Here is a 14,168-nt window from a genome sequence, read left to right as displayed (position 1 = left end):
TGTTCCCACCCTCCCCACTTCATGACTGGGCCACTATATGTCATCATCATTTATTTGACCCTTCTTCTGATCTGTCAGAAGGAAGGAAAAATGAGACACACAACTGATCCTGTCTATACACTCACCTAAAGATTTATTAGGAACACCTGTTCTATTTCTCATTAATGCAATTATCTAGTCAACCAATCACATGGCAGTTGCTTCAATGCATTTAGGGGGGTGGTCCTGGTCAAGACAATCTCCTGAACTCCAAACTGAATGTCAGAATGGGAAAGAAAGGTGATTTAAGCAATTTTGAGCGTGGCATGGTTGTTGGTGCCAGACGGGGCGGTCTGAGTATTTCACAATCTGCTCAGTTACTGGGATTTTCACGCACAACCATTTCTAGGGTTTACAAAGAATGGTGTGAAAAGGGAAAAACATCCAGTATGCGGCAGTCCTGTGGGCAAAAATGCCTTGTGGATGCTAGAGGTCAGAGGAGAATGGGCCGACTGATTGAAGCTGATAGAAGAGCAACGTTGACTGAAATAACCACTCGTTACAACCGAGGTATGCAGCAAAGCATTTGTGAAGCCACAACACGCACAACCTTGAGGCGGATGGGCTACAACAGCAGAAGACCCCACCGGGTACCAGTCATCTCCACTACAAATAGGAAAAAGAGGCTACAATTTGCACGAGCTCACCAAAATTGGACTGTTGAAGACTGGAAAAATGTTGCCTGGTCTGATGAGTCTCGATTTCTGTTGAGACATTCAAATGGTAGAGTCCGAATTTGGCGTAAACAGAATGAGAACATGTATCCATCCTCTGATGGCTACTTCCAGCAGGATAATGCACCATGTCACAAAGCTCGAATCATTTCAAATTGGTTTCTTGAACATGACAATGAGTTCACTGTACTAAAATGGCCCCCACAGTCACCAGATCTCAACCCAATAGAGCATCTTTGGGATGTGGTGGAACGGGAGCTTCGTGCCCTGGATGTGCATCCCTCAAATCTCCATCAACTGCAAGATGCTATCCTATCAATATGGGCCAAAATTTCTAAAGAATGCTATCAGCACCTTGTTGAATCAATGCCACATAGAATTAAGGCAGTTTTGAAGGCAAAAGGGGGTCCAACATCGTATTAGTATGGTGTTCCTAATAATTCTTTAGGTGAGTGAATAACAGCTGTGAGGCCTGCATGACATAGTCCATATTTTGCATCAGAATTGGCTTATGATTTGGTAGCCAAAAGCAGGAGTGGGTACAAAACACAGAAGACATGCAAATATTCCATTCACATGTCATCTCTGTTTTGGATCCACTCCTGTTTTTTTTGGCTTTAGCAATACTCATGGATTAATGACCAAATGCTGAACGAGTGAAGGCAGATGCTCTACAGACGGGATCCGTTTTTTGGGGTTATTGACAGTTCTGAGGAAGGGCAAAATAATCAGTGACGTTAACACAAACTTACTGCTGACACCCACTCCACTCTGTTGGGGGGGCTCTACTTGTATAAGCGTTTAATAGAACAGGTTCTGTAGACATCTATGTGGAATCAGCTGATGACGGTGTAAAAGGAGTGCACTTCCTCTTGATGCTAACATTGACCTGTAAGGCTGAGTTCACACTTGAGTTATTTGGTTAGTTTTGGCCCCGTAACTGCCCAAATAAGTAAAGTGTGCAGTGATTCTAAGAGCGACACCTGTCAATAACATTTACAAAGACAGGTGCACTCTGCCGTCTGACTAGACCCTCATCCTGATGTTAAAATTGAGAGTTTAGCCAATATATCCTACTGTGGAGGACATTTCAGAGCCCGAGAACCGCGCCAAGGTTTCTCAAGTAGCTCGGGAACTAACGCTAAACCTACCTGTGCCTTATGGACAATACCAGGAACCAGTGAGCAAATTACAGGAGCGGTCTGACTCACAGCAAACTCCCAGTTACCTCCAGCATGCAGACATGCTTAAAATGGGAGGAGGGAGAGAGCGCCACCCAAGACTGGCTGATATAGCCCAGGCCTCACATGTGCACCAGAATGTTGCCTGTGGATGGAAATAAAAGGCACATTCAGACTAGGAGCTTTTACACCTCCAAACAATTCTATATACAAACTATATATTGGCGTGTTATTAAAAAGCAGGAAGTGCTCAACCCCATATGCAGTGGTGCAGCTATGCAGGGGAAGCAGATCCTGCACTTGTGGTCCGCTGCTAATGGCGATCCCCAGCAAAAATGCTTACAATGGAGGATGCCTGCAGCAGACCACAAGTACCACAGTAGACATCCTACACAGGATAGAAAATGTGTGGATGTAATAAACAATATAACAATAACATTTACAAAGACAGGTGCACTCTGCGGTCTGACTAGACCCTCATCCTGATGTTAAAATTGAGAGTTTAGCCAATATATCCTACTGTGGATATGCCCCCCTGTATAGATGCACCACTGCACTTTTATATTGTTTTATTGTTTATCACATCCACACATTTGCTATCCTGTGTAGGATGTCTATTGTGGTACTTGTGGTCCGCTGCGGGCATCTTCCATTGTATGCATTTTTCTTGGGGATCGCTATTAGCAGCGGACCACAAATGCAGAATCTGCCTCCCCGGTATAGATGCACCACTGCATATGGGGTTGAGCCCTTCCTGCTTTTTAATACCACGCTAATTTATAGTTTGTATAAGAGCGACACCTGTCATCTACATTTCATACTGACTCACAGTATTGTTTCACTACCACAGCAGACTCCCTCTATGGTTGTTGCTGCAAGGCACAGTGTTCTACACCACTATAAAGGCTCTCTGCAGGAAATAGCAATTTTTTAACGTTATTCACCAGGAATAAATTCGGATCAAACCAAATTTGTTCGAAACATTTGCCGAACTGACCAAATCAAATTTTTGAGAAATTCGCTCATCTTTACCGCAAACTACACAGAGAATGGAGTATTTTGTCCGCTGTATAGTTTCCAGTGCTGGTGGCTGCCCGAAACAGCTGACTGGTGGAAGTGCCGGGTGTCAGACCCTCACCAATTTGATATTGATGACCTATCCTGGTTAGTTTAGGAAAACACTTTTTAGCCAAAGAGGTCTGACTATAGTGTTCTTCATTGGGGTTACTGAGCAGAATGATGACTAATCAGCTCTGTTATCCAGAATCTCTGGAAACATTTACATAAATGGGTGAATGATATAAACCACTCTTGTTTTAATCTTTACTTTTATAAGCGGCTGATTTTCATATGTTATGTGAACAAGTCCTAAAGCTGTGTACCTTCAATAGGCCACAGCCAAACATGTAAAGTTGTATAGCATAGGACACTCAAAGACAAAAATCACTGAAAAAATATCCTATTAAAACATAGCTTTTAAGGGCTCTTTCACACTTGCGTTGTCCGGATCCGGCGTGTACTCCACTTGCCGGAATTACACGCCGGATCCGGAAAAACGCAAGTGAACTGAAAGCATTTGAAGACGTATCCGTCTTCAAAATGCGTTCAGTGTTACTATGGCACCCAGGACGCTATTAAAGTCCTGGTTGCCATAGTAGTAGTGGGGAGCAGGGGAGCGGTATACTTACAGTCCGTGCGGCTCCCGGGGCGCTCCAGAATGACGTCAGAGCGCCCCATGCGCATGGATCACGTGATCACATGGATCACGTCATCCATGCGCCTGGGGTGCCCTGACGTCACTCTGGAGCGCCCGGGGAGCCGCACGGACGGTAAGTATACTGCTCCCCCGCTCCCCACTACACTTACCATGGCTGCCAGGACTTTAGCGTCTTGGCAGCCATGGTAACCATTCAGAAAAAGCTAAACGTCGGGTGCGGCAATGCGCCAAAACGACGTTTGACTTAAGGCCGGATCCGGATCAATGCCTTTCAATGGGCATTCATTCCGGATCCGGCCTTGCGGCAAGTGTTCAGGATTTTTGGCCGGAGCAAAAAGCGCAGCATGCTGCGGTATTTTCTCCGGCCAAAAAACGTTCCGTTACGGAACTGAAGACATCCTGATGCATCCTGAACGGATTTCTCTCCATTCAGAATGCATTAGGATAAAACTGATTAGGATTCTTCCCCTAGAGTAGAAACTTCATAAAAGTTACCCCATCTAAGAAACTACACCCCTCAAGGTATTCAAAACTGATTTTTTAAACGTCGTTAACCCTTTAGGTGTTCCACAAGAATTAATGGAAAATAGAGATACAATTTCAAAATTTCACTTTTTTTGCAGATTTTCCATTTTAATAATTTTTTTCCGGTTACAAAGCAAGGGTTAACAGCCAAACCAAACTCAATATTTATGGCCCTGATTCTGTAGTTTACAGAAGCACCCCATATGTGGTCGTAAACCGCTGTACGGGCACACGGCACGGTGCAGAAGGAAAGGAATGCCATACGGTTTTTGGAAGGCAGGTTTTGCTGGACTGGTTTTTTTGACACCATGTCCCATTTGAAGCCCCCCTGATGCACCCCTAGAGTAGAAACTCCAAAAAAGTGGCCCCATTTTAGAAACTACGGGATAGGGTGGCAGTATTGTTGGTACTAGTTTAGGGTACATATGATTTTTGGTTGCTCTATATTACACTTTTTGTGAGGCAAGATAACAAGAAAGAGCTGTTTTGGCACCGTTTTTATTTTTTGTTATTTACAACATTCATCTGACAGGTTAGATCATGGGATATTTTTATAGACCAGGTTGTCACGGATGCGGCGATACCTAATATGTATACTATTTTTTTTATTTATGTAAGTTTTACACAATGATTTCATTTTTGAAGCAAAAAAAATCATGTTTTAGTGTTTCCATAGTCTGAGAGCCATAATTTTTTCAGTTTTTGGGCGATTACCTTGGGTAGGGTATGATTTTTGCGGGATGAGATGACGGTTTTATTGGCACTATTTTGGGGTGCGTGTGACTTTTTGATCGCTTGCTATTACACTTTTTGTGATGTAAGGTGACAAAAAATTGTTTATTTAGCACAGTTTTTATTTTTTATTTTTTACGGTGTTCATCTGAGAGGTTAGGTCATGTGATATTTTTATAGAGCCGGTCGATACGGACGTGGCCATACCCAATATGTATACTTTTTTTTATTTATGTAAGTTTTACACAATAACAGCTTTTTTCAAACAACAAAAATGATGTTTTAGTGTCTCCATATTCTGAGCCATAGTTTTTTTATTTTTTGGGGCGATTGTCTCAGGTAGGGGCTTATTTTTTGCGGAATGAGGTGACGGTTAGATTGGTACTATTTTGGTGGGCAAACGCCTTTTTGACCGCTTGCTGTTGTACTTTTTGTGATGTAAGGTGACAAAAAAATTGTTTATTTAGCACATTTAATTTTTTTTATTTTTTACCTAATATGTATACTTCCCCCCCCCCCCCCTATTTTTTACCAATTTTTTTAACTTTATTTGGGGAAAATGACGTTTTTGTTTATTTTTACTTGAAACTTTTAATTTTTTGGGGGGAAAACTTTATTTTTCACTTTATTTTTTGTCCCACTTTGGGACTTGAACTTTGGGGGGTATATTCCTTTACAATGCATTCCAATACTTCTGTATTGGAATGCATTGGCTGTATGAGTAATACTGTGTGTATTACTCATACAGCTTCCGGGGCCTGTGAGATCCAGGGGGCTGGATCTCACAGGCTCTTCACCGGAAGGCAGCGCGATCTCTTCCTTAGACATTGTGCTGCCTTCCATGCCATCGGGTCCCCCCCACAGCCGCATGAGGACCCGATGGCACCGCCGCACAGCCGCCGCAACCGCAGGTAAAGCCGCAAACTGCAGGTTGTGACAGGATGCCCGCTGAATGATTTCAGCTGGCATCCTGTTCCGATTAACCCCCGCCGCGCCGCAATCGCGGTTTAAACCCATGACGTACCGGTACGTCATGGGTCCTTAAGGACTCGGGAAACATGCCGTACCGGTACGTAATGCGTCCCTAAGGGGGTATAGTATGCCATACTGTATCTAGTCTTTTTAACATGGACCAACATACCTGTTTCTCAAATTAATTTCTTCTACGGATTGCAGACATTCACATAACTCAGGCAGAAGATCATATACTGCCAAGACTGATCCGAGATTTTCCCTATAGCCAGCTCTGTAGTAAAGGTTACGCCGTAATGCTTTTATTTGTGCAGAATTGGAAGGATAAACCTGTAAAGTATAGAATGTGACAGTAATTACCATTTTAATAATAATATTAATGTATTGCCTTTTATTTATACAGTGCTGACATCTTTCATAATGTACATCACAACCATAGAAGACAAGTCAAGAAGAGATTGCTGATCCAGCTTTGAGTAGAACACCTTAAATGGGCTCCTTAAAGGGAACTGGTCATCAACTTTATGCTGCCCATACTAACGGCATAATAAAGTAGAGATAGGTGAGTTTATTTCAACGGTCTGTCATTTAAAAGTTAAAAGTAATTAGTTGCCGAGAACCAACATCACAACCATTGCAGACTGGGCCTGGAAAAGAATCATGGCCACCTGAGAAGAGTCATGGTTATTCATAAATTCCTGCTCTCCCTGCCCACCTGCTGATGATTGACAGTCTTCTACCTAGTTCCCTTCTAGGAGAGAACTGCCAATCATCAGCAGATGGTGGGGAGTGCAGGAGATTATGAATAACCATGACTCTTCTCAGGTAGATTTGACTCTTTTCAAGGCCTGTGCTGCAATGATTATGATGCTGGTTCTCAGCAACCACTTGAGTGACACACCACTGAAATCAGCATTTCTGTCACTATTTCATGCTGCCCTCAGTGAGCTCAGCATTAAAGCTGAGGACAGGTTCTCTTTAAGTATATCCTTTGCACCTTACAGAGGTATATCTGACATTCTGGTTTCTAGGGATACAAAGTATTTTTAATGGATCTTCAAATTGCACTTTCCAAGCACCTAATCTTTTTAAAAGGGATCCTGTTACCATGAAAATGAAGTGAAGTCTGCAGGCAGCATGTTATAAAGCAGGAGGAGCTGAGCAGATAGATGTATCATTTTGTGGGAAAAGATTCAGTATGTAATTTATAGAACTTTTTCTACCTAGTAGTCCAGTTACAGACAGTTACGGTATCTCTTCTCTGTATAGACATAAAGGGACGGCTGCCATTAAATACAAATGCCCACTAGACTCCTAAGAAGAAAATTAGCAGAGATTTAAATGAATAAGATGCAAGTTTTACAGAATATTTTCCTGCAAAGCTATATATCAATCTTCTTAGCTCCTCCTGCTCTACAAGATACTCCCTATAGATCAGACTTCATATTTAATGTGACAGGTTCCCTTTAAACTACTCTTGTATCAAGGCAGGCTGTCTTGTGACCACAGTGGTGAATGGTGATCCCTAAATGTATGTATGGCAAATTACTCCTGAGTCCGTTGATTGGCAGCTTCGGTTATGTGCTAGTATGTCACGTCATTGGTGTTGGAATGTGTGCACAGATCAGGGCTGGATCGGATCAACAGAAGATGTAATTTGTTTGGTTTTTTTTCTCTTCATTTTATTACATTTTCTGCTAGAATTTTTTAAGGTTACTCTCAGACAACCCCATTAAAACTCAATGGTTGGTTAATTTTTGGTAGAGTTCCTGATTTTTTTTTCCATTCTAAGGGGTCGGCATTTACATATATTATTGGCCAATATATGTTACGATATACTAATATGTTAGTGGGAAGGACATTTTTAGGTATACCGCATACATATTCAGTCTGGGTTTAGTTATAGGTGAGTCAGGAATTATAGCAGTAGTGTGTTGTGACTGGCCAGGCCTTGCCGTCATTCATTACATAATTAGTTTTGTTCTTCTGCCCTGTCTTCATCATTTAGCTGACAGATATGTGGGATATCATCATAAAATTAATGGCAGTGTTGCCTGAGCTCTCTGTTTTCAATCACTGCCATCATCATCCAAGCATTTGCTAATAATGTACTGATGATTGTGTCTGTGAGCTGGTGAAGAGGTCAGCATCACTCCACAAGTGTCCTGTTAATAACAGTGTTGTAAAAATTTGATGTAAAAAAGGAGTGGAACAGACATGTATAAAAGTACATATTGCTATGTTCTTTTTGGAGATTCATTTGAAAAATCATTCAATGGGTGATGTACGCCACTAAATCTATCCTGTTACTTTTTTAGTAATGTGAAGTATTAATGAAACCACAGGGTTGTTGATTTGGAGCTTCTCCAATTTTTGATTTATTTGATAAGAAAAAGCATACATATGTTCATATCACCAGTTTGTGTTTTTGATCTGAGGTAGAAATTGATTGAGCAGCAATACAATTTTATTTTCACATAAACTAAACAAATAGATGGGACTCCTACTGTACATTCAAAATCCCATCTACATCTTTATGTCAAACAGGAGAGCAGCTATAAAGAACATTACATGGACAGCCCAGGGGTTTTCAGAGATTTTGATACTGAAAAACTATCCTCAGGATAGGTCATCAGTATCTGATCGGTGGGGGTCCAACACCTGGGACCCCCAACAATCAGCTGTTGAAGTGAATTGGACTGAGCGCAATACAAGCATAGCTGCTACACAATGTATGGTGTTGTGCTTGGTAAGCTGTGAGAAGGTGGTGGCGCTCACAGGAGAACCAATGCCTTCTAAAATAGCCGATCGGGGGGGGGTCCAAGTTGTCAGACCCTGACCGATCGGATACTGATGACCTATCCTTACAATAGGTCATCAGTATAAAAATCTCGGAAAACCCATTTAATTTCAATGAGAACTATGCAATTATTTATTTAGACCATGGTGGCACTTCTGGGAAATTAAACTCTTGCTGGTGGATTCCCCCACAGATGCTGCTGATCACTGGGGGTCCTATAGAGCCACTTCATGTCAAGCAACTCTTTTAACAAAATGAAATCGTCCACATCGGACAAGCCTGGTTTCATGTATTTTACACACTGAGCTATCCAGAATCCTACTCTGTACCGATGAAGGAAAAGCACCCCTAAACAGCTGTCTACTTCACTATCCCACCCGGCATGAAGCAGAGTCTCTCAATGCGCCCACTGTCAAATCAGTTGGATAGAGAGGTGCTTATTAAAGGGACATTTTTCCACTGTGAGGTGAGGAACCATTCTTTTTCTTGTCCTCCTTAAAAGGTTTGCTGCTTTACATATAATTGTCACAGGTTAAGGGGAAGGGAAAACACCAAATACACACCACAACGAATAGACAACAATCTAGGCCTCAAAAGCTAAGGAAGAGGGATGGTGACCTAGGCCTTTCCCTAACTCCTGCCAGTATGAGCAGATCCTAATGATGGAAATACAGGGGATGAGACAGCTGGTTCCATCCAGAATGAAGGAACCTGCGTCTCCCTGAGGCCTAGAAACAACACACTCCAGATAATAATAAACAGCGAAGGCAACAACTACTTAGCTTAGAAATGTATAGAGAAGCAGGAGATCCAAGACAAACCAGCACTAGCAACTCCAAGCAGAAACTATCAAACGCATGGTCAGCAGTCTGCGCCGAATCTAAATAGAGCCTCATTACTGATAACGAGCGGCACCTGAGGATAGGTTAGATCCTGCCAAACAACAACATACAAAGAGGAAAACAGAGAGACCTGTCAGATAGCCTCACGTGCAGCAAGTCTATCCGAGGAGTCTCTCTCACAGGAGGGACCGTGACAATAATCTTGTCAAATGCCTTATAAACCTAAAATATTGTTAACTTACAGATCTATTATACTGTACATTCTCCACCATTTTAACTCTTCCTGAAGCCATAACACCTTGTTAGCCAACTCTTCTGTCCCAACTGCAAACTGCTCCTATCCTTCATCCTGCTTTTACCCCAGATGTGCAGCTCCAGGATGTGTAGGAAAGTAGAACAGACACAGGGGGCCAGATTTATCATTAGCTCAAGTCAGAATAAGCGAGTGAAAAAGTCACAAATTTTTGCGCAATCGCTTAAACTGCGCAAAAATGTGCCATTTTTTTGGGCTCTGCACTATGCTCGGCAGTTTTCTAAAAGTGGGCGTGTTTTCTTATGTAAATGAATGTCAAGACAGATTTACTATTGCGACTATTTAAAAAGTCGCAAAAAAGGCACAAAAAAGGCACAAAAAAATTAGCAATTTCACTCCAGTGAGGACCATGCTTATCTTATGTGACTTTTTAATAGAACATGCGACTTTTTCGTAAAGACGTGCGACTTTTGTAAAGCTGCTTACTGACGGATAAACTGCTACTGTCAAACCACATTTATTACAGTCTTAAAGGGCCGGTCATAAATCTGACTTGGCTAAAACTGACTTTAGCCATATGTGAAAGTGGAGTGAGCTGTCAGAGTAATGATAAATCTGGCCCAGGGTGTTTTGATGGGAGTAGGTGATGGACAGGTGGAATCACATGCCACTCTATCAGCAGCTTTTCCTGGGTCCTCCTCCTCTTATGATGTACGGAGCCTTGCCCTGCCTGCATTAATGAATAATATGTGGGATGTCCACTAAAGCTACTGAAAACACACTGGTTACTGGTCTCACAGTGGGGGGTCACACAGCAGGGACTCACAATGGATCAGAAACCCCTGCATTATATCATATGGTGTAGTTTTTGGCGTGACAGCACTCCCTGCTGGTGTCACTACTCTGGACCTTAATTGAAATAGTGTAAAAGAAGAAGAAAAAATGTATCTTGTTATGTGGTGCTGTCATCAAGGATGGATTCACATAAAGTACAGGGTTTATTGTTGAAATTTGTAATTTATTTCGAGATTGTACTGATCTCTTCTTCAGACTATGCAGTATAATACATATTATTGTCACGTTTGGGTGTGGGGGGGAAACACTACACCGAACATAAGAGGAAAAGGGGTGAGGGAATAAAGCCTGAAAACTAGAGAAAGGAGATGGACACCTCCTAGTAAAACCCTAATCAAAGTCCTGACTAACTACCAGTATGAACAGACCCCAGAGGTAGGTGAGTTCCTACACAGGAATACCTAGTGTCCTAACTCACCCTATAGGACCCTGGTACTAATGTCAGGACTGATACAACCTGTTCCTCCAAAAGAAAGGACGAACAGGAGTATCCCTCAGGCCTTAATAAAAATGACAGGGAAATGCAACACACAAAAATAACCAAAACAATATACAAAAGGGAAAGAAAACACTTAACTTCAAGTGGTTATGGCAGCACCAGGAACTCAGCCGAGATCCACACACCAGCTATCCACAACTCCAACAGAAGTTATAAACCGCATATCATAGTGGGAGAAACAATAAAAAAATAGAGAAGGTTAAATAACCATAATAGCCACACCTGGGGAAAGAAGGTGTGGCAAGCACCAGAAACAACACAGATGTCACTTGATCCAAACGGAAAAAACATGCCAGATCAAACCACGTGTTGCCAGTCTTACCGATCTCCTGCCACCTGTCGCGGAAACGTCCGTGACAGTAACCCCCTTCTACAGATGACCTCCGGGCACCCAGGACCAACCTTATCCGGATGAGACCTGTAAGAGACTTTCACCAAACGACTGGCATTCATGTCAGATGACGGTACCCACATCCTCTCCTCTGGTCCATAACCCTTGCAGTGAACAAGATACTGAAGAGATCTACGGAGAACTCGAGAGAGTCAATAATCTTGGCGATCTGGAATTCCAAACTGCCGTCCACCATGACAGGAGCGGGTGGCAAGGGGGACGACTCCAAAGGTTCAACATATCTCTTCAACAAATATTTGTGAAACACATTAGCCTGAGGAAGTTCAAGACAAAAAGCTACAAGATTAATAATGGCAGCGATCTTATATGGACCAAGGAACCTTCAACTTAATATTTCTTGTGGACAGCCACACTTAGGTCCGGACCATTCATACGTTTCCTGTCAGCCACACGTTTATACTTGTTGCCCATATTCATCAAGTTATTTCGAATTTTCCACCATATAGAAGACAATGATGACGAAAAACGTTCCTCCTCAGGGATAACCGAAGTATCCAAACAAGAGAATGTGGTAAATTGCGGGTGAAACCCATATGCCCGAAAAAATGGCGACTTACCAGTGGACTCCTGTCCACGATTGTTTATGGCAAACTCTGCCAAAGGCAAAAACGAGGACCATTCTAAGTAAGTCTACAGACTCTGATTAGTGCGCTCCGTCTGTCCATTCGTCTCAGGATGAAAAGCAGAAGAAAAAGACAGTTGTACCCCCAGCCAAATACAGAACGCCTTCCAGAATCTGGACACAAACTGAGTCCCACGATCCAAGACCACGTCAGAGGGAATTCCATGAAGTTTCACAATGTTGTCAACAAACACTTGCGCAAGTGTTTTAGAATTAGGTAGGCCAGGCAATGCTTTAGAGTGCACCATTTTACTAAAACGATCAAGTACCACCAGAATAACTGTCTTTCCAGAGGAATTAGGCTGATGATCAATAATAAAATCCATAGTCAAGTGAGTCCATGGTCTGGAAAGTATGGGCAACGGAAGTAGAGATCCAGAAGGTCGAGCATGTGTCATCTTAGTGCGTGCACAGATACTACAGGCAGACACATAGTCCTCAACACACTTACGCAACCCCGGCCACCAGAATCTACGAGAGATGAAGTCGACAGTGGATCTACTCCCAGGGTGTCCCGTAAGAACCGTACAAAGATGTTCCTCAAAAAACCTTATGACGCAATTCTGATGGAACAAACAATTTCCCAGAGGGGCAAGACTCCAGTGCACCTCCCTGAGCCTCTAACACCTTGACCTCTAGGTCAGGGTATAGAGCGGATATCACCACCGCCTACGACAGTATCAGACTCGGATTTTCAAAATCACCACCTACTGGAAAATTACATGACAAGGCTTATGCCTTGAGGTTCCTAACCCCAGGACGATAAGTGACAATGAAATTGAATCTGGTGAAAAACAAAGACCATCTGGCCTGCCACAGTTTCAGTAGTTTAGCAGACTCGAGGTAAGCCAGATTTTTGCGATCTGTGAACACGCTGATTGGATGAATCGCCCCTTCCAAGCAAAGAAAAATGCACATGGGCGCCATTTACCAGGTGACAGGCCCTCCGATAAGACTGCTCCTACACCCACATCAGATGCCTCAACTTCCACAATGAAAGGTTGTGATACATCTGGCTGCACCAATATAGGGGCAGAAGTGAAGCACTCCCTAACCGCAGAAAAAGCTCGCAACGCCAAATCAGACCACACTAAAACATTCGTCCCTTTCTTTGTCATGTCAGTTAAGGGTTTCACCACTGTCGAATAGTTCTGAATAAATTTTCGGTAATAGTTGGTGAACCCCAAAACCCACCCAGGAATTGCCCCTTATGTACAGCAAAAACATACTTCTCTAATTTTGCATGCAATTTATTTTCTCTTAGGATCTTTAACACCTGTCTAACGTGATCCTGATGAGTTTCCACGTCTGGAGAATTAATTAGTATGTCATCCAAAAACACGACAACAAACCTCCTAACCACACGAGCATTGGTCAACCCAAAAGACATAACCAGGTTCTCAAAGTGACCCTCTGGGGTATTAAAAGCCACCTTCCATTCATCCCCTTCCTTGATCCTGCCCCCCTTAAATCCAGCTTGGAGAACACCTTGGCATCAACAATCTGGTTAAACAAATCAGGAATCAAAGGAAGGGGGGGTAAGGATCACGAACAGTAATCTGATTGAGCTCACGGAAATCCAGACATGGCATAAGAGTTCTGTCCTTTTTTTTTAACAAAGAAAAACCCTGCTGCCACTGGAGATTTGGAAGGTCTTATGTTTCCTTATGTTTCCTTTAGCCAAACTCTCTCATGGCCTTTCTTTCGAGTCCAGAAAGGTTATACAACCTAGATTTGGGCAATTTAGCTCCGTGAATAAGGTTGATGGGACAATCATATTCCCAATGCGGAGGTAAATCCTGGCATCCACTTTCAGAAAATACATCGGCAAAATCAGATATAAAAGAGGGTAATGTTTTAGTGGTTAAAGCAGAAAGATGTATTCAGACAATTGTCAATGCAATAATCACCCCAATCCAGAATCTGTCTAGCTTGCATATTGATGGTTGGATTGTGCTTGCTTAACCACAGTAAACCCAGAACCAACGGAGCAGGGAGACACTCCAACACAAAACACGAGATTAGTTCCTGATGAAAGTCACCCA

At 42.6% G+C, this 14,168-nt stretch overlaps 1 protein-coding gene across 3 annotated transcripts in view; it reads right to left on the bottom strand.

The window, feature by feature from the left end:
* CPED1 (cadherin like and PC-esterase domain containing 1) overlaps positions 1-14,168 on the bottom strand; it is a 463,541-nt gene that overhangs the window by 285,701 nt on the left and 163,672 nt on the right. For all 3 annotated transcript variants that reach the window (XR_005774778.1, XR_005774791.1, XM_040411583.1), the window contains exon 11: positions 6,010-6,170. Coding sequence is in view for 1 of the 3 variants with exons in the window: in XM_040411583.1 (XP_040267517.1) it covers positions 6,010-6,170 (161 nt within the window). In the remaining 2 variants the exon portion in view is untranslated. The remainder of the gene's footprint in view (positions 1-6,009; positions 6,171-14,168) is intronic.

This window comes from Bufo bufo, chromosome 1 (assembly GCF_905171765.1).
Source record: "Bufo bufo chromosome 1, aBufBuf1.1, whole genome shotgun sequence".
Classification (NCBI taxonomy): domain Eukaryota; kingdom Metazoa; phylum Chordata; class Amphibia; order Anura; family Bufonidae; genus Bufo; species Bufo bufo.
Note: the sequence above shows the minus strand (reverse complement) of the source record. Positions and strands in the feature narration are given on the sequence as shown.